At 48.3% G+C, this 22,580-nt stretch overlaps 2 protein-coding genes and 1 long non-coding RNA gene across 6 annotated transcripts; 2 read left to right on the plus strand and 1 right to left on the minus strand.

The window, feature by feature from the left end:
- Positions 1–41: 41 nt before the first annotated feature.
- LOC131582049 (uncharacterized) lies at positions 42–3,196 on the minus strand. 3 transcript variants are annotated; one of them, XR_009278259.1, is made up of 5 exons: positions 3,000–3,196; positions 1,741–1,895; positions 1,097–1,173; positions 709–790; positions 42–175 (listed from the first exon to the last, which is right to left on the minus strand). It is a non-coding gene; the product is annotated as an uncharacterized LOC131582049 (long non-coding RNA). The 3 variants fall into 3 exon arrangements; XR_009278258.1 differs by having other exon boundaries at positions 1,741–1,933; XR_009278257.1 differs by lacking the exon at positions 3,000–3,196 and having other exon boundaries at positions 1,741–2,155.
- On the plus strand, positions 75–1,722 carry LOC131582048 (urocortin-3-like). Its single transcript, XM_058844846.1, has 2 exons — positions 75–134; positions 1,059–1,722. The coding sequence occupies exons 1-2, from the start codon at positions 132–134 to the stop codon at positions 1,518–1,520; spliced, it is 465 nt and encodes a 154-aa protein (XP_058700829.1). The 5' UTR covers positions 75–131; the 3' UTR covers positions 1,521–1,722.
- COPG1 (COPI coat complex subunit gamma 1) lies at positions 2,282–22,523 on the plus strand. Of its 2 annotated transcripts, none has more exons than XM_058844843.1 (24): positions 2,282–2,381; positions 6,043–6,095; positions 6,866–6,946; positions 7,044–7,115; positions 7,898–7,977; positions 8,853–8,928; positions 9,083–9,175; positions 9,510–9,596; positions 9,747–9,904; positions 10,492–10,625; positions 11,194–11,261; positions 12,007–12,195; positions 12,642–12,737; positions 14,110–14,353; positions 14,731–14,806; positions 15,105–15,208; positions 15,321–15,446; positions 15,840–15,908; positions 16,274–16,416; positions 17,866–18,037; positions 18,992–19,089; positions 20,397–20,535; positions 21,477–21,575; positions 22,156–22,523. In XM_058844843.1, the coding sequence occupies exons 1-24, from the start codon at positions 2,354–2,356 to the stop codon at positions 22,284–22,286; spliced, it is 2,616 nt and encodes an 871-aa protein (XP_058700826.1). In that variant the 5' UTR covers positions 2,282–2,353; the 3' UTR covers positions 22,287–22,523. The 2 variants fall into 2 exon arrangements, with proteins under 2 accessions (XP_058700826.1, XP_058700825.1); XM_058844842.1 differs by lacking the exon at positions 2,282–2,381 and adding an exon at positions 3,435–3,632.
- Positions 22,524–22,580: the final 57 nt, after the last annotated feature.

Here is a 22,580-nt window from a genome sequence, read left to right on the forward strand (position 1 = left end):
TGCGGGTCAGAGGTGGAGCTGGGACAGGATAAGAGCCAGGGCTTGGCAGGGAGCAGAGCAAATCCCCAGCTTGTGGTCTCTGCACCCTGGGAGCACTGCCTGAACATCACGGAGACGAGGACCTGCTGCAAATGGTGAGGCTGTGCCCTCAGTGGTGCTTTTCAGGGGCTTTTAGCTGAGAAATAGATTGCAGGGGGTTAGATGCTTTTAATTCTTCACTTTGCAGCAAGTTAACCACTTCTGGCTGCCTGCTTTGGTACTTTCCAAAGGGTTTCACCCAGATACCCTGCTGGGTGACTGATTTGGGGAAGCTATACAGCAGGATTTGTGCAGCATCCCTGCACCTGCTCTGACCCCCACCCTGTAGCACAGATCCTGCAATCCCTGGGGCCCTCCCTGTGACCAGGGTGAGGGATGGGATGGAGAAAGTTGCTGTGGCTTGATACAACTCAGGACGTGGTCAGTCTCCTGCCCTTGTCACCCCACACAATATGCTGTGTATTTTAGTCTGAGTGGCTTGTGTCCCTCCTTGATGGGTGGATTTTGCCCCAAAGAGCCCAGCAACACAGTGGGGAATGGCATCTTCCAGGGAAGGTGTGGGAGGAAGAAAGCCCCACAGCTTGCCCAGCCATGAAACCCCAGGGATTTCCCTGGCCAAAGGGCAGGAATAGGTTGGGGAGCAGGCACAGTACTTTGGCAGTCACCCACCTGTGCAGGATTGTCACCTTCCCTGGGTGACAAAGGGCTGAAGGGTGTGAAGTTGAGGGCACAGCTAGCATCTGGCTGGGGGCTGTGTGAAAGGACAAGGACACCCAGGTGATTTGCTTCCCATGTCCCCTATAGCCTCCCCAAAACTCCCCACCCTGTTCAAGAGGGTTAAAATCAGGTTGTAATAATGAAGGGTTCCTGAAAGGAGGGTGAAGCCCCACCAGCTGCTGCAGGGAGTGGAGGGCGTCTGTGGGTGACACCCAGGTGGGGACGTGTCCTGCCCGGGGGGCTGTGGGGCCAGGACAGGGTGATGGGGGTGATGCTCAGCACCAGCCACGTGCTCCCCACAGGCACTCCCAGCCACGCTGCGAGGCAGGATGCTGCTCACCTTCCTGGTGGTCCTTGGGGCACCAACGAGAGCCCAGAAGAGACCAAGCCGTGAGTGGCTCCCGCCAGCCCCCCGAGCTGTGGATGGAGAGAAGCTGATGAGACAGGAAACCGCCAGCGATAACAAGATGCTGCCAGGTCTCTCCAAAATGAGGAGGGGTGACGATGGCTCTGGGGCAGGGTCTCATCTGGACAAAGCTGCCCTGCCACTGCTAGCGGGATCAGAAAGACAAGCACTGCCCTGGCTGATCAGCCCAGCCACCAAAAGAGCTGCTCCCAGGAAAAAGGGGAGGAAGGTGTCCCTGTCACTCGATGTCCACACTCACTTACTGAAAATCCTGCTCGACCTGGCCAGAGAGAAGGAACTGCAGGCCAAGGCAGCTGCCAATGCCGAGCTGATGGCCCGCCTCGGGCGCAGGAGATAAACTCCTGGCTGGGCTATAGCAGGGCTGGAGAGGGCAGCGGGGCTGCCTGGGGCACAGGCAGAGGGAAGCGTGGAGTGGTATTAGTGTGTCTGCAGGGGACTGTGGCCAGGGCACCTCATCCGCCCAGTCCCAGTGCCCATGACACAAGCAGCAGCCATAGGAGGATTTGGTTTAATAACTATCACCTCTGCACCACTGGAGAAGATACAGCTGGGCTTACCTAGGCCAGTGCTTGAGCACAGCTGGTCCCAGCCCCAGGCACTACAGGGATTTCTGTGCTTGGCTTTGCTCCCTGCTCATCCACCACTGAGATGTCTCCAAAGGGGCTGCATCCATCCAGGCAGCTTTTCCTGGGTGCTTCTTCTCTCTGGCTGACTGAAGCACACAAAATCCTCCACAAAGCTTGGACAAGCCTCAAACCCAGAGTTTTGAGTGAGCATGCACAATAAAATGTGGCGTCAAATACAACCTGTTGTGCTTTATACCTGTTTTGCACCCCTTTACACTCCCATTTTGTGTTCCCTTTTCCCGGAGATGCTGTGAAGGCATGTGCTTGGCCAGGGCCAGCATGGGAGGTCATTAAATTCCAAATGAGGGGTCAGACCTTGTACCAACAGTGGAGCCAACCCCTGGACCAGGGAGCCCACAGCAGTTCTGAGCGTACAGGGAAATCATGTTGTGCCACTGGAGCTGCTGCTTTCAGCACAGCTGGGAGATAAGAGCAGTGAGGAGCAGAGTGCAGCCTCCCTGTGCAAAGTACAGGGTGGTGCAAGCGAGGCAGAGGCCGGGGGACACCTGCAGGAGGGCCACTGGAGCTGGTGGGGGACACAGCCATGCTCTTTGAAGAGTACCTGCTGCAGGGTGAGTGAGCTCTTCCACTGTGGAGTGAGCACTGGCTACGGGAAAGGGGCAGAAGCAACTGGGGTGACCCCACATTCCATGGGAGGGCCAGATTTCAGGAAGGGATCTGCCAGCAGATGGTGGGTTGGGGTGAGGTGGCAAGGTTGGGTAAAAGGTACTTTGCCATCCCTGAGGCTCAGGTGATGCCTGGGAAGTGCCTGGCCCCTTGAAATACCCCCTTGCAGCCACTGGGTGTGTGCTGTGAGGCTGAGCCCGGAGTCTGTGGTCCAGGGTAGAGACAGGGTGCCAGTAGCAGTGGGGGACAGGGGTCAAAGGAAGACCTTCCAGTCTCTGTGCATCCAAGTGGAACACCCCAGGGCTGGCAGCCTAAGGGACAACTGTCCATCCCCCAGAAGAGGGTTCTCCCCTGCCACCCACAATTGTTCCTGGAACCCTGAGCCTGCCAGGATGTCCCTTCCATGCACTGTACCAATGTCTCACCTGTCTTCCCCGAATCCCAGCATGCGCCCACTCTTCAGCCCCTTCTGCCCCTAGTGTCCCCTTATCTCCCCAGTGCCCTTCCTCTGCCCAGTTTAGGGATCCCAGTGCCACACCCACCACCAGTGTTTCCCCCGGTACCAGTGCCTCCTGCCCCATGCCCAGTGCTCTCCGCAGCCCCAGATGTACCGAGCGGCGTCCCGGGGTCCCCGCCAGCCCCAGATGTACCGAGCGGCGTTCCGGGTCCCCGCCAGCCCCAGATGTACCGAGCGGCGTTCCGGGGTCCCCGCCAGCCCCAGATGTACCGAGCGGCGTTCCGGGTCCCCGCCAGCCCCAGATGTACCGAGCGGCGTTCCGGGGTCCCCGCCAGCCCCAGATGTACCGAGCGGCGTTCCGGGGTCCTCTCCAACCCCAGCGGCCCCAGCGCTGACCCCGACCCCAGACCCCCGCCAGCGCCGCCTCCGCCAATCAGAGCGCGCCATTGCCGATTGGCCCCGCCCCCTCCTGTCAGTCACGGCTCCGCGCCACGCCCCGGACACGTCTGGGGGGCGGTTCCGCGCCTGCGCAGTGCGGCGGCCGCAGTAACAGTGACAGGCTGGCAGGAAAGGGCGGGGGCAGGAAGAGGCGGTGCCGGTGCCGGGACCAGGATTGGGATTGAGACCGGGGTCTAGTTCTAGGCTGGAACTGCCACTGCCACGGGACGGGAGGGTTCCAGCGACGGGCCGCTCGGTAGCACCATGCTGAAGAAGTTCGACAAGAAGGACGAGGAGTCGGGTGAGGGGAGGCCGGGGGCGCTGTGAGGGAAGAGACCCCTCTGTGGGTACGGAGGGGATTGGTGAGGGGGGACCCCTTCGTGGCTACGGGGAGGGCTGTGAGGGAAGAGAGCCCTGCTGTGGAAATGAGGGGATCTGTGAAGGGGGCACCCCCAAGGAAGCTGGGAGGGGAGGCTCGGTGCTGGTTTGACAGCGGGGGCTTGTTGGTGTGCATAGAACGCAGTGGGAAGCACTATGAAAGCACCATAGGAACACCAGGGCAGTCTGCTGCCTCCTTCTCACAGCTGCAGCCAGAGGCTAAACTGGTTGCATCGGCACTGCACACCGAGGTTACCTGCCACATCACCAGCTGCAGAACCTGAGACTAAACTGAGCATATTAGCCCTGTTCACGGCTGCCCAGCTCGCGAACCAGGTGCTATAGCCAGGTGGAATCCAATTCATTGTTTCTGACCCCACAATCACTGCTGCTTTCAATGGATCAGAAAATCTGAGAGCACCAAGGAAACATGAAGTGACTGCCTGACTTTTCAAAACTTTAGGCTGGTTAGTAAGGAAGAGGTTGATATCTTACGGGGTGTGTAATTCAGGTGGAAGCAATGCATCATAAGACAGCGTTTCCTTTCATAGTTTAGTTTTGTGGTATCTTACCATCTTGCTATGAAGCTTTCCACACAGCTTGCTCTACATAACAAATCAGTGTGTCCTAAAGCAAATTGATTCAGTTTAGATCTTGATGATTGCTCTGTGTGACAGTGCTTGCTTTTTAGCTTAATGTGCATTAAATGCTTTGCCCTTGTTTCCCTTTACCAGGACCTCCAGTGATGTCTTGGTAAGCAGAGAATTTAGTGAAGCAGCTGTTGGAGGGGAATTGCTCTTGGCTTTAATTTTGGGGGCTGTTCTTCATTTGTACCTGCCACACCCATCAAGCTATTGACATTACCTATGGCTAGGGCTGGCAGGAGATGCAAGTATCCAGTTAATTGGCTTCTATGTCTTTGCTTTCCATGAATGATTTAGCTAGCCCTGGATGACCTGCTCCCACTCCCTTTGATGTGTTATTTTGACCACAAAATTATGTTTCTCTAAAAGTTAAAATAAATTGTTGTTAGCTATGCAACATTAGGAAGTTTATGAACACTCTGCCCTCCCTGCATCTTTCTCCCTCTCTATGGAAGAAAACTGACACGGGGTGCTGTGAGGATTGAGACCCCATGTACAGTGTATTTCAAGATCCTTTGCACTATGAAGGGTAAAGAGGTGGATGCTGTGTTGTTCATGGCTGACTTAAGGATTGTAGACATGCTAGACCATGGAAATACTGGGCTGCTGGGCAGGTTTTTTGGAACGCATTCGCCTACTTATGGTAGAACTGGTTCATACTCATACTAGAGACTTTGTCCTTGTTTTGTTCTACCTCTTCAACCTCACATAAATGTTGTTTTGTTCAGCCACCTGCTGCCTTTGCATACTTCTCTTGCGCTAGAGGAGGGCATTTTATGAACCAGGAAGGAGCCAGAGTGCAGATGTCTTTGCTTTTGTATATAAGCCTTCCTCTAGGAAGCCTAGGATGCTTCAAGCTTGGGTCAGGTCAGGTTTTGGCCCAGGAGGTGTTCTCTCTAATGTACCAGGCTTTGGAGCAAACAGTGGAACAGCCCTGAAAAAGGCTGCATTTTGTCCCAGGGCCAGGCTGAACATAGGTTCTAATTAAAACCTGCATATCAGTAACTAGCAGCTTGTGAAAAGCTGTAGCTCACAAATGCTTGGGAGGCAATCTAATAGAGACCATGCAGAATGATAGTGTTTTTCCCTCTGATTATTTCATCCTTAATTGCTGGGGGTTTTAATTATTAGTATAATTTACTTTGTTAAGCGGAACAATGAACGTTACTTTGTGTCCAGCCTATCTAGTCTGCTGTCTTGTTCTCTTAATTAGTGATAGAGCCAAAAATACTTCGCTGGTGGATTGTTGATTGGTTTATATGGGAGGGATAAAACACTCCTGACTCACCAATCTGGCAAGCGATTTCTCTTTCTGTCTAAGCTTTTGTTTTTAGGCCTGTCCTATTGATGCTCTAACTGCCAGCAAGCTCCCAGCCCAGGAGTGGAAATAGGTCTTTGGGGATACAGTGGAGCATAGTTACTTTACAGCTAATCACTCCACCTCAGCTCACAGTCAGTTGCTTCTGGAGGGCAGGGCAAATTGAAGAATGTCCTGTCTGCTCTGCCTTCCCTGACTGCCATAAAGACATCCAATTAATATTGCTTCAAAGAGGGTGCTCTGATTGCTTGGTGTTCATGAAAAAAATCACCCCAAAATACTCAGACTCTTTTTAAAGTATGGGCATGGTTAAAAAGTTGATTTCCCATGGCACTATCCTTGGGGAGACTTTTACTCTCTTTGTTTTGCAGGTGGGAGTTCCAACCCATTCCAGCACCTGGAGAAGAGTGCAGTCTTGCAAGAGGTAAATCTTCAGACCATCTCCAGTGTGTACTCCACTGGATAGTGTCTCTCCCTCTGTTGAGTAGGTCACTGGAGAACTTCAGCAAGGAAATGAGGGTTTGTTACAGTCCTGCTTCCTCTGAAAGAAATGGGAAACAGTTCTTATTTTATTATTGGACAGGTGAAGGGAGAAGGTTTAAATGGTCTCTGTAACAAATTAAAGACTGTGAACTATAAATACTAATAAAAGGAATAAAATTATCTGGGAAAGCTCACTCCTAACCAATGAGATTGGGTAATTGGCCTTGGACACCCCAAATCTCTTGTGGATGACAAAATTAATGAGGGGTGTGAGTGGTTGCTAAATAGTTTTATGAATTTTCTCTGAAGAAATGCTATTCTTTTCAAGGGCAGGTGAACATCTCAATCCCCAGCCCCTGTTGTTTCAGCATTCTCTGTTTGCTAGTGAGGTTGGGAGTGGTGTTGGCTCCTGTAGCCTCAGTGAGCTTAAGTTTGTTGTCAGAAGAATGGTGTTTTAGATAGCATACAATGCAGACCTGTGTGGGTGAAAGTGCGATGAGAATTTAAACCTTTATTACTCTTAGATTTGTAATCCCAGACTGCAAAGCCAGCTGTTTAAAGGGGTCTGTGTTTAACAGGAATTAAAGGGAAATCGGATCCAGAGTCATTAAATATCTTGCCATACCTCACTCACAGTGTGTTGTTGGGACAGGCAGGACAATGTCTGCAAGGAGGTGTCAGGGTCAGTCCTTGTCTGTGTTTTGTTTCCAGGCTCGAGTGTTTAATGAGACTCCCATAAACCCACGAAAATGTGCTCATATCCTCACCAAGATCCTGTATCTCATAAACCAGGTACGAGAGAGAAAATATACATCTATATAGACTTGTGCATCAGGCCCAAAGCTGGTTGTGATAACTGGGGCTTCCTTTCTTCTTTCCAAATGAGTAGGGGGAGCACCTTGGTGTCATGGAAGCTACCGAAGCCTTCTTTGCTATGACCAAGCTGTTTCAGTCCAATGATGTAAGTCTACCTTTTGTTTTCTGTATTTACCTGGTGGGATAAGTTGTCCCTTGAGATACACATTTTTATACAATCGGCTTTTTTGCCCTGTCTGAAGCTACCTCATCTGAGTGGGAAGAGTAGGGTGAAAGTTTAGAAATGGTGATCAGCTTCCTAGCCCTTCCCAGATCTTGTAGCAGCTTAACTGAAGTATGCACTGCTCTTGAGGCAGAGAATCCTCTCTCTGAATTGCCATTTAACTCTTGAGATTGTGGTAGGCAGGTGGATTTTACTGTGCTTTGTGCCCAGCATTAAAATATTCTGCTGAGAGTCAACAATTGTGTGTTTGGAGGAGGCTGGGAGTTAGTGCCTACCCACTGCAGTTATCATTAGTTGTCCTCCTAACTGCAAGGTATTAAAATCATGAGACCAGTGTAGAAATCCCCAGATTCAGGAATATAAATTGTTTGTTTTCTTGCTTTTGAAGCAACAGAAGTCTTTCAACCAGCAGATAGTTTCAAGGCTTTCTTCTTGTTGATGTGAATAACAAGTGGAAGATGAAACTGTAGATCCAGCTAAATCTAGTATCTCTACGGTCTCACCCTAAGACTGAGGGATTTAGAAGAGGAAGAGGTGTTTTGTTAATCAGTATGGTTTTTGTACGTCTTTCACACTCTGTGAGTGAGGCATTCTGAAGGTATCTTGTGATCTTCACCATAAAATTACGTAAGCAGGGAGAACTGAGATCCCTTCCTATCTGGGATCATCTCAGCTGATGTTGTTCTTGCTTATTTCCTTGCCAGCCAATTCTTCGCAGGATGTGTTACCTCACTATCAAAGAGATGTCTTCTATTGCAGAAGATGTGATCATTGTTACTAGCAGGTCAGCCACTTCACTTTTCTTGCTGTAATATTGACATGCCCTTCAGTAATGTGTGTCCAGCTTCTTGAAGATAGCTGTAGTCCCTAAGCAGGGTGATGATAGGGAATGCCCTTGGTGAGGAAGAAGTTTTCCTTTATAAAGGACCATTAAAATACAGACATTGAACTCACTGTGATATATACACAATGTGCTGTGTCCCCATATCCCATGCCCATGGATGTTTGGAGTGTCTCTTGGTTACGTGATATGGTAGCACTGCTGTTTTTTCAAAGGCTTTTTCATTAACTCCTGTCTAAATGCCTTGAAGTGTTTTGAAGAATTCTGGCATAAATCTCAAGGCCTTCAACAGGTAGACAAGGATTTACTTCTGTAGCAGCACAGAATATGACTTCACCAGAGAACAAAACTCCCACTGTGAGTCATTCCTGAATTGCTGATCATCCCAGTGAAATGCTCTGTTGGGGAGTCAGAAGCCTGACAGTACAAGGCCTGTAAAGGGCTGAGGTGGAAGCCATTCTCAAGTGCTGCAATGTGATGACCTCCTGGCCCTTCACAGATGGTCTCGCACTGACCAGGACCCTGGAAAAAGGGCAGGAATGAGTGTTCAGTAGTGACAAATGCCTCAGGCGTATATATGTATGTGTTCCAGCCTCACTTGGTGAACAGGAGCCCATGCAACTTATTGATGGGCTTGGAACCTGAATACTGATCTTTTCCTCCTGCCTTCCCACCCCAGTGGGATTTGCCTGAGACCTGCAGCTGCCTGCTTGGCATTCAGCCATGATGCTGGCTGCCTGCTGCTCTGTGTGCACTGTGTGTGCACTTGAGAGCTGCTGGCTCAGGAGTGCCATATTGAGAGCTTCCTGTTTCCCCAGCTTAACCAAAGACATGACTGGGAAGGATGACAATTACCGAGGCCCTGCTGTGAGAGCACTCTGTCAGATCACTGATGTAAGTACTGCTTTTCCTGTGGGGCAGCTCTGTGCCCTTCACTTCTTCCTATTTTATCCCATCCCACTTTCCACTCTGCTTTTCTTGCCTTTGCATCCCCTTTCACACTCCAAACAGCTTTCCTGTATCAGCTGTTGTTTCCCTCTCCCTGCAGAGTACCATGTTGCAGGCCATCGAGCGCTATATGAAGCAGGCAATTGTTGACAAAGTGCCAAGTGTGTCCAGCTCTGCTCTCGTGTCTTCCTTGGTATGTACTTTGTGCAGTACAGGCCTGAGGGACAGTCAAACGGGGAAGCAGTCATCTGTGGTGGGACTGGACATCTTGGGAGTTTCAGGATTTTGTTGCTATTTCTGTCTGTGAACTGAGGGACTGGCACTGACTTTGCTAGAGATCATCAACCTCTTGAGGCTGCAGCATATCTATATGGCCAGGTCTCTGCATGCTGATCACTTGTTCTTCTATAAGTTGCTGCTGCCAGCACACTCATGGTGAAGGCTCATTGCTTCTGATTATAAGCTGAAATTCCCAAAGCTTTCTCTATCCTTATCTCATGGGTTGTTTTGGCTTCATCTCCTTGCAGCACTTGCTGAAGACCAGTTATGATGTGGTAAAGCGCTGGGTGAATGAGGCTCAGGAGGCAGCTTCCAGTGACAATATCATGGTGCAGGTAGGATACCCACCTCAACCAGGGGAATAGCCAGCAGCAGCTGGGCATGGAGCAAATTGCTGGAGCTCAGCCAGGCACCTCTGGGTGACAGAGGGGACAAAAGGGGAAAGAACCCACCATGGGTTTGTTACGTTCTCTTTCCCTGCACAGTATCATGCTCTGGGCCTGCTGTACCATGTGCGGAAGAACGACCGCCTCGCAGTCAACAAGATGCTCAGCAAGTTCACACGCCATGGCCTCAAGTCCCCATTTGCCTACTGCATGATGATCCGAATAGCCAGCAAGCTGCTGGAGGAGGAGGCTGGCAGGTGAGCAGGCTCCTTTACCCTGCTGAAAGAATTTCCTGGTCCTGCTTCCATCTCCTCTTGCAGGCTCACTTGCCATCTCATTAATTCTGTCTTTGAAGAGCAGCATGCAGCTTCTACCCTCTTATTGTTGGATAAAAGCAGAGAAAATGTAGGATGTCTTCATGGTTGTTTTGAGATGACTTCTGGGAGTCTTGCTTGCACATCAAATTCTGTCTTGTTTCTCTGGACTGTTTTGCATAGCTGTTCTTTCTCTGTCTTCTGTAATTGTTTTTCCAGCATGTTTGCAGTGTGGCTTCCTGGTGGATAAGAGTGGTGGTGTGTACAATCATTTCTTCCTGTGTGAGAGTTGAGGTGGATTCCCTTTAGCCTGTAAGGCAGAGGGTGTCTTCTCAGAAGGCAGCCTGACTTTCAAGCATGCTGGAAGAACAGTATAATGACCACTGCAAATCTGGGGGTCAGAGTGGGTTTATGGCTGCTTTTACCCTTCCATGGGCTATGGCACCTGCCCATTTCTGCTGCTGAATTCTTAATTTCTGTTAGTACCTTTGCTTTAATTAAATCTTGTGGGGGTTTTTTTTGTCCTTTAGCCGTGATAGCCCTTTGTTTGATTTCATTGAGAGCTGCCTAAGAAACAAGCATGAGATGGTGGTGTATGAAGCTGCATCTGCCATCGTTAACCTGCCCAACTGCACTGCCAAGGAGTTGGCTCCAGCTGTCTCAGGTAAGTGTGGTGCTCATAGCCATGGTGAGGGAATTACGAGCCTCCAGGGGTGACACCTGCTGATTGCCCCAAAAAACAAGGGCCTTGTATAGTTTCAGGCTTGTTATGCTGCTCTGTCCTTTGTTGCTTTATGCTGCTGCTGAGAGCCTGTGGTGTGCGTGAATAGCGTTCTTTTTGTAAAGGTATTTCCTGGTGTGTTCAAATGTGGGTTACTTCATGGGTCAGTTCTGGGAAAGGAGCAGGATTTGCATGAAAAAAACAGCAGTTCAAATTAACTTAATAGGAAAGATGACAAGGTGATGAATTTGGCTTTCACATGGAGCAGAGGATAGAAGCACTGTGGAAGAAGAGGGAGATAGGTAAGATTTAGTTGTCAGGAGGGATGTGACAAAGGCAAAGCAGACAAGAAGAAAGGAGGATCTGTTAAAAGTGCAATTGCTTCTTAAGCATTTTTCTAGTTACCTTATGTTCACAACTGTCTCTTCACTGAAGCTCTTGCTTTAGGTATGAAATGCTTCTCAATAATAGTGCCTAAACCTCTGCCTTTGTTGGTTTTCCCACCTTGCAGTTCTGCAGCTTTTCTGCAGCTCCCCGAAAGCAGCACTAAGATACGCAGCCGTCCGTACCCTCAACAAGGTAGGAGCCAGTCTCTTGGGAGCTCCAATAGTGTCTCATTTGCAGGGAGGTGCAGACTTCAGAAGAAGAAGGTGGTCAGATTATGTGATGATTTTGTGTGAATAACCTCTGTCTTGTGCTACAGCCTTATGTTTCATTGCTTTCTGTCTGAAATAAAACCTCAAAGAACACTCTACAGAAGGAAGAAAAAACCTGATAATTTTCACTGGTCTTTTAGAATGTTACTGGTCTTAGTGTTACTGCTTACCCTTCTGAGCTTCCCATGGGTGAAGAAGCTCCTTATAAAATAGGGATCAAACCTTGATGATGCTTCTTGTCTGCTTTTGTGGCAGTCTTTGCTCCAGCTTTTCCCTTCTCCTTATAAAATCTATAAAAGAAAAAGAGAGAACGGCAGCGTCTGGTAACTGCTGTGCTTCCGCCCACGGAGCTGTTTTGCACAGCTAGTATTCTGGCTGGCTTTTTGTTGGGAGTTCATAGCTTTCTTTTCTTACTATATAGAGGAAAATCAGAGAGTTAAAAATAATAAAAGATTGTTTATTACTGCTGCTTCTCTTCCAGCAAGGGGTGCAATTCTGCAGGAAACAAGAGCTTGTTACCTTAATTCCAGATTAGCTGTCTGTCTGAGATGTCTCTCATGTGCAGTCTATACCACTTATTTCTGTGGGAAGGAATGAGTTTTTCTGGCTTTTGCCAGCTTGTCCTTTTGTGTCTGTTGAGGATTTTCATTCTTCCTTCGCTGCTGCAGGTGGCCATGAAGCACCCATCTGCTGTGACTGCCTGTAACCTGGACCTGGAGAACCTTGTGACAGACTCCAATCGCAGCATAGCCACCCTGGCCATCACCACGCTGCTGAAAACTGGCAGTGAGAGCAGCATTGACCGGCTCATGAAGCAGATCTCCTCTTTCATGTCAGAAATCTCAGATGAGTTCAAGGTAAGGAAATGGGACAAGGAGGGACACCCAGATTCCTGAAGAAACCTCATGGTCTTTCTCAATGTTTCTGTGTGTGCATCTGCATGGAGCTGCTTTCAGATGTAGCAGAATATTTGCAGGGAAGAGAAAGTATTTGAGGCTGTCTGCCTAAGCCATGCCTCAGTCCTACATCTTCAAAGTCACATGCTTTCTTCTGGGGAGATACTTTCTGAGAGTCAAATCTCCTTTCCAGTGGGTGTGGGCTTTCTTTAGGGGCTGGCCAGTGCATAAAGATCTATCTCCCCCAATTCTTAGAATTGTATCTCCTGGAACTGCATTTGTTGAATAAATAAAGACAAAAACATGATTTCCAGGCTAGGGAGGCCAGCACAAAATTGATACAATTCAGCTATTTTTTCCTGCATGGTGCAACAGAATTATTTTTTACTTGCCCCCTTTTCTTGCAGGTGGTAGTGGTGCAGGCTATCAATGCTCTGTGTCAGAAGTACCCTCGCAAACACGCTGTGCTCATGAACTTCCTCTTCACTATGCTTCGGGAGGAGGTAAGTTTGCAGGCAACTATGTCTGCCTTGCTTGTGTGCATGAACACTATGAGTGTCAAGCTTTCACTGATAAGGCTGTGCTCTCTCTGAAAGCCTTGCAGTCTAACTGCAGAAATGCCCAGTAGTGCACAATGGTTATAACCATACTGCCAGGCATATTTTTAGTGTGGTTTTCATTCTGTGATTTATTTTTTTTTCCTGGGGGTTTATTAACTCTCAAAGCAAATGCAAGCAACAGCAGATCTGTTGGCAGTCCATGTGTGTTTCACATTTCAACCAGCTTTCTTTTATACTTTGACAGCAAATTCCAAGAAGTTTTGTCTTGTACACAAAGATTTGATAACAACCTATTTATTGATGACACTGGACCACTTTTGTTCTGATGTCTGTGCTCTTGCAGTGAAGGGATCACGAGTACCTATAACCATTCTCTGCATTCAATCAGACAAAAATTGCAGAAAGACAGCTTTACAGAGGTCTGCTGAGGCTGTTTCTAAATGAGCAAACATGCCTGCAGCACAGCTGGCACCACTGCTTGCTCTGACATCACGTCCTGGCAATTACAGCCTCTCAGCTGGGAACAAACCAGAGCATCTCATTTTGCTCCTGTGAAAAATGGACCATTCTCCTTTCCCAGATTTTCTGTGGGTAGATGGTATAATTTTGAATGTGGTTTTGTACTTCAAACCATTCTGTTTTAAAGCTTTTTTAATTCAAAGTAGCTCCAGAAAGATACAAATGTCCAGCACTGTGCATGTAATTGGCAGAGAGTAGTGTGCAGTTTAATCCCCTGGTGTGTACTGAGGACATTAGTAAATAATGCCTGAAGATAACCAAGCATTACTGGCATGTCAGGTTGTGGCTGTACCTGGGGAGGTATTGATTGCCTATCATCCCACACTAATGGAGCTATTTGCTGCCTCCCGCTGTGGCAGATATGATCCTTCATACATTTCTCTTGTGATTCATCCTCAGATGTCTAGTGCTAAAGGGGAGAGGGTTGGGCTTTTTCTCCTCCCATATGGCTGTTTTTAAGCACTAATTCTAGCAGCAGAGGATTTTGATGGAGATAAAAACCCTTCAGCCAGATGAATCCTTTTACTCTTGGGTTAGGACTTTTTTTTTTTTTTTTTTTTTTCCAGTGCAGTCATTCTGAAGGGAGCTGGCAAGAGAGTTTGAATATTAGCTGGCCATTTGGGTGTAATGAGGGTCAAAAGTGAGGGCAGAATTACTGCCCTCCTCCTTACAAACACACATTAAAAAGTGCTAAGTGTGAGCAATCGTTCAAAGGAATGTTTCTCCTGTCTGGCTAGCTCTGAGTCTCTAAAATACTTTGAGGTTTCCAGCTGAGTAGTTCCGTTTTGCTCCTCAGGGCGGCTTTGAATACAAGAGAGCCATCGTAGACTGCATCATCAGCATTATTGAGGAGAACTCAGAGAGCAAAGAGACAGGCCTGTCTCACCTCTGTGAATTCATTGAGGACTGCGAGTTCACTGTGTTGGCCACTCGTATCCTCCACCTTTTGGGGCAGGAAGGGCCCAAAACCAACAACCCCTCCAAATATATTCGCTTCATCTACAACAGGGTTGTCCTGGAGCATGAAGAAGTCCGGGCAGGTAAATGACAGACCTGGAAAGCTCTTTATTCTTGGCCAGATCTTCATGCAACCATAGTATATGAATGCCTCTGCTTTTGGGAGTTGTGATTTGCTCTAGGCCTGAGCAAATAATTTCATACAGCAAAGATCCTGCAGTAGTATTGGTGGAAGAGGCAGCCTGTGGCTGAGAAGTGGGAAGGAATATGTACTGGTTCTGAAACTAGACAAAGGTTTGCAGACACTTCATGTCTGCTTCTTTCTAGTCACAGTCTTACTAGTGTACACAGTTTACTAGTGTAGCATCTCTGATATGGCGTTTGATCAAGGCCAAGAAATGGAGGAAACTTCAGCTGCCTCCGTTGCTTTCTAATTCTGTTTTCATGACTTTTGCTACAGGTGCTGTAAGTGCCCTGGCCAAATTTGGAGCTCAGAATGAGGAGATGTTACCCAGTATCTTGGTGTTACTGAGAAGGTCAGTTGTGCCTCAGAGTTTATCAACATCCTGGGTGTAGAACCCTGTTTGCTTGAGAGCTTGTCTAGTCTCTTCTACCTGTGGGTCTGAGAAGGTGCAGGGGGTACCTGTGATCCTGTGATAGGATCACCACTGCATTCAGCACCACAAAGTGGACAGAAGCCATGTGTGGCAGATTACTGCTTTTCTAATACAATTACTAAGAGATTGCTGGATCTTCCCTATGGCATGTTTTTTTCTGGCCCTGATGTGTCTTAGCCATGTGGATTCTGAAGAAAGTTTTCCACTCTTCTCTCAGGTGTGTGATGGATGATGACAATGAAGTGAGAGACAGAGCCACTTTCTACCTGAATGTTCTGGAGCAGAAGCAGAAGGCCCTCAATGCTGGCTACATCCTGAATGGTACTGCAGGAAGACCTTAAAACAAATCTGTGCCTCTTTCCTGGTATAACAGCAGTTAAACTAAAGACCTGGCATTGTTGTGGTTTGAGTGATCTGTCCCTTCTGTCCGCAGGGCTGACAGTGTCTATCCCTGGCCTGGAGAGGGCTCTGCATCAGTACACCCTGGAGCCCTCTGAGAAGCCCTTTGACTTGAAATCTGTTCCTTTGGCAACAGCTCCTATCATCGAGCAAAGAGCAGGTGAGGAATCAGGTCCTCTGAATGCTAGTGATTCCCTGCATTGTGCTTGCTGGGAATTGCTGAGCTCTATCCTATTTGAATTTTGTGGGATTGCATCTCCTGGAAAGACTAAGGCCTGCAAATCTGTTTGCTCCCACATTAATGTTTCAGTTTAGTCCAACTGCTAATAGTAGTAGTTGGCAATCCTCACTAGAGCTGCTGCAGTTCTAAAGCTGCTTAGGAAGCCAAATATGGGTGTCTAGTCTATTTCAAATGATAAATGAGCTCCCTTGCTTTCCTTAGTCAAATCCCTCTCCAGACACTGATCTGTTTTCTCATTCAGTCATTGCTTACTCTTCACCTTCAAATATTTTTGGTTTGTTTTAGTTTGATTGTTTTCTTTTTCATTTGCAGAAAATACCCCTGTTGCTGTAGTGAAACAGCCAGAGAAAGTGGCAGCAACACGGCAAGAAATATTCCAAGGTATATTGATGCAAGGCCTCTCCTCTGTTCATGTGTCAGAACTCTGTAGCCGCCTCTTGCTGAGCCTGCCTTAGCCCCTCTGGCTTCTTCTCATCTTCTTGCAGGGAGTGACATGGGCTCCCAACTTAAGGTCAACTGTTTATTTCTGGAGGGTGGGGGTACCTGCAGTCCTCTTTTTTTCTGTCTTGCAGTAGATGTAGAGCAAAGGATGACTCTTTTTCATTTTAAAAGTCTCTAGGGATTGTTTGTGAGTATTTGATGGATTCCTTCCTGTTGTAGCTTCTGGCAGCTGAAACAAGGGGTTTGAAAGTGCTAATACCTCCTTGTGTCTTGAGGAAGGCAGTAATTTGTGTCCTCTATTTCAGAGCAACTGGGGGCCATCCCAGAGTTTCGGGGGCTGGGCCCACTCTTCAAGTCTTCCCCAGAGCCTGTGGCCCTGACAGAGCTGGAGACAGAATATGTGGTTCGTTGCACCAAGCATACCTTTGTCAACCACATGGTGTTCCAGGTGGGTAGTTATGGTGCTGTAAACTCTTAGAAGATAAGCTCCTGACTGGCTAAAAGCTTAATTGTGAAAACATCTATCAGGGATATAGAATGGCCTGAGTTGGAAGTGACTTTAAAGATAGTCTATTTTCAACCCCCCTGTCATGGACAGGGACACCTTTCACTAGACCAGGTTTCTCAGAACTCCATCCAACCTGGCCTTGAACACTTCCAGAGATGCAGCACCCACAGTCTGTCTATGTTCTATGCATGACACTGCAATGAGTAGTCCTTACTTTCTTATCCATGATAGCAGAACCCCAAAGAAAATTAATAAAGGTGGGAGGTGTCTGAGCAATGTTTACAGGTACAGTCAAAGCCAGCAAGCACTAGATGGGGCTGTTCTCACTGAGGAGTTGGCGAGAGGATCTGTGTTCCTTCTTCAGAGTCCCCAAGTGCATGGTTTGGGCATGAAAGAGTGAAGGTTACTACATCTGAGAAGCTGAAAAGGATACCCAAGAAAGGGATCCTGTGGGGGGAGAGCCCTTCATATGCTGTTTTGTTTCAGCCTGTAGCACAGGTGCTTTCTTCTGTCCATCCTGGCTTTGTACTACTCTGTACATGTGAGATGTTAGGATTGATGTGCCAGTCCCGTTGCCTGGGCTTCAGGGAGTCCAAGGCACAGCAAGTCCTTTGCTAGCTTGTGAGCAGCAGCATTTTGTCCTTAGCCAGCTCCTTCCTCAAAGCTCAGAACTACTTACATGGCCCTCACAAGGGTTGACCTTTGTTTCTGTTGTCCATCCACCAGATGTAATTGTATGAGCTTAAGAGATTTGGCATTGCAGCTGGAATGAAGTCTAATCAACAAGTTTAGACTTGCTGAAAATATCAAGCTTGCTGAAACTTGTTCAAGCTGTACCTTGTTTGAACCATGTAAAGGATCTTCTTTCCATCTGCTGTGAAGGCACTGTGTCCCTGTAGCTTCAAGTAAGATGATGTAGGCAACACAGTACCTGCATTTCTGTAGAGCAAAGAATTAACCCAGGAATGACTGGAAATTGGAGGAAAAAGTTCCATGCTAACTGGTGGAACTGAAACAGGCAAAATCTGAGATGTCCCTGCCCTCACTGAATTTTTGATCCTGCCTGAATTGCAAAGGGCAGGCCTTGGATTGGTGTGTACTGGTTAATTTTAATTCTTGTTTCCTTAAAAAAAAAAAAAAAAAAAAGTTTGCTGGGGTACTGGACTCCCCAGCAGGGTTTTAGTTTCTCCCCTAAAGCATTTAAATGACCACTCTTTAGTCAAGTTGCTCTGTAATGAGCCAGCGGATACTGAGGTGCACCATGGAAACGCAGAGAGAGCTGGAGGTTCACAGGCTGAAACCAGGTTCCCACTGTGCCTAAGCTAAGTCTGCTCTTCAGTGAGTAGTGAGCAGCTTCAAGCTGTGTCTGCTTTCCCCTTTCGTGTTTAGTTTGACTGCACAAACACCCTGAATGATCAGATCCTGGAGAATGTCACAGTGCAGATGGAGCCAACAGAGGGGTATGAGGTCATTGGCTATGTACCTGCCAAAACCCTGGTGTACAACCAGCCAGGTACCTGCTACACGCTGGTGGCACTGTCTGAAGAGGATCCCACAGCAGGTAAACAGTCTGCACTCTTTTTTCCTCTATTGCTTATCCCCACACATTCTACCTTACATCCCAGCCTGATATTTATAGCCTGTGTGTGGGTGCAGCCCTGAGTGATGCTAAGCATGACTTGTCTTTGCAGTTTTGGGGGCTGTCAAGCCTTTCTTCTCTTCTGCTGGTTCCCTTGTGCTGTAGTACTGCCAAGTTGGGCTGTGAGAGCTGGCAGATGAGTTGTCTTTTGTGCACCCTGGCATATCCTTCAGCCTTTCTTTGTGTTAGACATGGGGAGGCTGATGATTGTAAAGTGCTAAGACTGCCCAGATGCTCTGAGTAGCAAAGGGGTATTTCAGACAAAGCGCTAGAATTTATGGGATTTCTGTTTGAATCGAACATCCCACTGCCCGTTTGCTGCTATACAGAACATGAATCAGGCTTTACCTGTGCTTTGGTCTCACTGGTTTATGCTCTGGAACTGCTCTCCTGTCATGTTGCTACTGTTCACTCAGCAGTACCCATCTTCTAGGAATGAGTCATCGCTTCCTCTCCCAGCTGAGTGGTATTAATGAGCTGCAGCATTGCAGTGCAAGGGGCTTTCATTTCAGAGGCACATGAACCGATCCCTGTATGCGGATCTTGCCTCTTCACAAGGTGCTGGTGGGACGTGTTCAGTTAGTATTCACAACACAATTTGAGGTTCATTAGTAATAGCGCTTGATGTGAGGATTATGGTCTTGTACAACTATCATGAGCCTGTCTTTATCACTGTTTGTTTAATATTATAAATAAATAGCTTGTCCTTGAGAGACAGAAACTGTTGGAGAGCTCTCTCTAGGTCAGTGGGTAAGCCTGTGCTGCTGACAGTGACAGGGAGAGCCTGACTGCCCCAAACCTCCAGGCCCCATTCTACCTCAGGGGAGTGTGGATGTGGTGGAAATGTGAGCTTTGCTTTTGCTTTGTTGTCTCCAGTGGCCTGCACATTCAGCTGCATGATGAAGTTCACTGTCAAAGACTGTGATCCCAACACGGGTGAGACGGACGACGAGGGCTATGAGGATGAGTATGTGGTAAGAAGCTGGGCATGTACCTGATCATGGAAACTGCTGTCATTTTGTGCGGTTCTGTGATCTGAGCTCAGATCCCTGCAAGCAATGATTTGACCACCAACACTGAAGTGGGCAGCATCATGTAGAGGAAGCTCTTGCTGTCTCTGATGCAGATGGGAATTTGCAGAGCTTGCTTTGCCTCATTTGGAGTATTCTCCTGTTGCACTGTAGATGGACACCTGACTGTGCAAGATATGTGTGTTTTGGGAGCATCCTCCAGGTTTGGCTGACTGTGCCCTATGGGCTCCAGCAATGGCACACTCAGGGTTGTGGAGACAAAGGGTTGTTGGGCATCTTTTGTTCTCCACAAGTTGCTCCTGTGGTGGCACAGTTAATTGTCTAGAGGTTTGCCTGGCATAGGAAAGTTGCAATCCTTGTTCTCATTCTGGGAAAGATGGAGCTCTTCCCTTGCCAGCACTGACACTGCTGAAAGCAGTGGTACTGCAGAAGCACCTCTCTTCCTTGGAGAGAAAGGGATGTTGTTCACAGCCTCAGCTTGGCCTGCTAGCTCCAGAGACTGTTTTCTGTGCGTTGCCTGTCACTGCTGTGAATCTGATTAGAAGCACTGCTGTGCAGTGAGTCACTGTCTTCCCAGAAGAAGTGGGGAGAGTTTTTCACAATAGAACATACAAGGTTAATGCTTCTTTCAGCTTCCTGCCAGTCAGCAAGGCAATGGAGTGATTCCTAAACACACTCTTCCATGTGTTTCATCTAGAATCAGGAGGAGATTTTTTTTTTCTGCAGCAATTGTTGGAATTAATGCAGGCTGGTGTCCTGCAGGGCACTGCCTGCCCTTCATTACACACTCTGGAGGGACAAGCCTTGTTCTGCCTTGCACAGGTGCAGTCACAGCAGCTGCTCAGCTACCCTGGTGCCAGTGTTAGGTGATCACACACATCTCGCTTTACCAGCTTACAAAATGATAAGCTGGAGAGGCAAAACACAAGCTTACATGCATTTCAGGGAAGCAAATGCTCAAGAACCTATTTTTAAGCTTTTGCTTTTCCCTCTGTTTTGGCCATTTGTCCAGTGCTTAGATCTCTGTCAGGCCAAGGGCTGTGCTCAGATCAGGAACCTGGTTTGTAAGCCCTGCAAATGGCATCACTGTGCCTTTCTCAGGCCTACCAGTTGCTCAGTAGCAAACCAGAAGTGGAAGTGGAGTCAGTCTCCTGCAATCACCTGATCTCAGGAAATCCAGTCTGAAGTTCACTCTGAGGATAACAGGGTTAAGAACAATGATGTTTCACTTGAACCTCTTCTACCACTAGCTTGAAGACCTGGAGGTCACAGTGGCTGATCACATCCAGCGAGTTCTGAAGCCAAACTTTGGAGCAGCCTGGGATGAAGTGGGTGATGAGTTTGAAAAGGAAGAAACCTTTACTTTATCTGCTATTAAAACCCTTGAAGGTATGGAGGGGGTGTGTGAGCACAGCAGAGCTCTTATTTTCCCTCTAGCAGGCAGAGTCCAGAGGCCCAATCTGGCTCACTTTAGATCTGTCACAGAAAGGGTAATGGGGCAAAACCCTTCACAGACTTTACAGCACAGCTGTTGAATAGGGAGCTGCAGTTACTGTGATAATACGTTAGTTCAGATTTCAAGAAAACTAATGAGTGTTTTGTGACCAGTGGAGACCGGGCTGGTGGAGGCAAGAGAAGATCTTGCTTTGCTCTTTTACTTAACCCTTCCAAGCAAACAGACTATAGTTTAGTTATGAACTCCCACCATTCTTCTTGAGACCAGTAAGAAAAAATGAAAACAGCAGAAGACATGAGGTTGGTGAGCAGGCTGGTGGGGTAAACCCTCTTCTCTTTCATCATGTATTAAAGAGTCCTCCTCACAAGCCTGTGAAAACTCGGTTCTTTTGATGCCTTACAGGGTGTCCTTGTCCTGTAGCCATTTCTGTGCTCCCTTGAACAGCCCCTTGGGGTTTGAAATACTCTCCCTGAGGCCTTTTCATATTTCCCCTGAAGACCTGTGTCTCCTGCAAGACATTTCCTGCCTTTGCAAGTGTCCAGAGAAGCAAGCAGGCTGACAGGGCTGTGCAGTAAGTGCAGCCAGCTGCATTCTCCTTCTGCCCTTGTCTGACTCATTCCCCCTCTTCTTTCTGTTGCACGTTTGCTACATCAGATAACAGAACTCTCCCTCGGTGGTGGGAGTTTTTCTGTGTTGTCTTTGCGGTCCTTGAGGCCTCCAAAACTATGATTTTGACAAGTCGTGTGTCTCCCTCAGGACAAGGAGCATGAACTCTAATATGTAGGGAGAGGTTGAGTCACTTTTAGGCGCTGTTTATGTGTCCCTGTTAAGATATCTGTCACACAGAGCCCATTTTATTTGTTTTTTCTAACAGAGGCAGTGAGCAATATTGTGAAGTTCCTGGGGATGCAGCCCTGTGAGCGGTCAGATAAAGTGCCAGATAACAAGAACTCTCACACACTGTACCTGGCAGGTGAGCTGTGGGGTGAGGTTCTGCTTGAGGAGCAGCTCTGGGAGGTTGCACAGAGCTGCCTGTTGAAAATCAGGGCAGAAATTTCTGATGGAGCCCACTGTGCTCTGGGTTAGATTTTGAGGTTTACTCCTGCCATGATTTCTGTCTCTGCAGTGCAGAGCAACTGGTCTTGGGATCAGGGAGGGTGCTGTGGTGGAGGGGATCTTGGGATCAGCCCCAGACTCAGCTGGGTGGAATTTACTGTCTTTATGATCTGTGGCACCCTGCTTTGGAGCAAGCCTGGTGTGGGAAAGACAGCAGCCTCACCCGGCAGAACAGATGGGTACTGGAGCTCTGGATCTCTTCTCACCTGGAATTTACTTTACACTTTGGTTTCATGGGTTTTACAGTAGTAGGAGTCCCAGATATGTTATAATGAATGGGAACTGAGCTGCTTTAGGGTCTCTCCTTGCTCAGTACTAGGATTTGCCAGACGGCCTGTGGGAAACATGCCTATGCCAAGCAGTAGTGTTCATCTTCAGGCTTGCAGGGGAGAGCAGCCTGCAACATGCTCACCCCTTCCTCCCCTTCTTCTCTCCAGGTGTGTTCCGGGGTGGCCATGACCTCCTGGTGCGGTCTCGTCTTGTCCTCACTGACACGGTGACCATGCAGGTCACGGCCCGCAGCGCAGAGGAGCTCCCCGTGGATGTCATCATGGCTTCCGTCGGATAAACTCCCCCTTCCAGGACTGCCCTAACGCCGAGCTCCCACTGGCAGCAGAATAAGGATCACGGCCACTACAGCAGCTTTTGTGTTCTTTCCAGTACAGCTGTACTTGGGGCTTTGTCTATAAAATTACCATGTTTTTAATCTCTGGCTACGCCGCGCTCTATCCCCGCACCGGAGCATCGTAGCCGCCGCTCCGTGTCCTCCTCCCGCTGTGGTTGCAATAAAGCAGTGTTGTGGCTCTTCCTGGCTGTGTCGGGGGCGGGACCGGCGTTTCGGCGGCGCGGCCCGGCCCTGTCC

The sequence above is a fragment of the Poecile atricapillus genome, chromosome 9, assembly GCF_030490865.1.
Source record: "Poecile atricapillus isolate bPoeAtr1 chromosome 9, bPoeAtr1.hap1, whole genome shotgun sequence".
In the NCBI taxonomy this organism is placed as follows: domain Eukaryota; kingdom Metazoa; phylum Chordata; class Aves; order Passeriformes; family Paridae; genus Poecile; species Poecile atricapillus.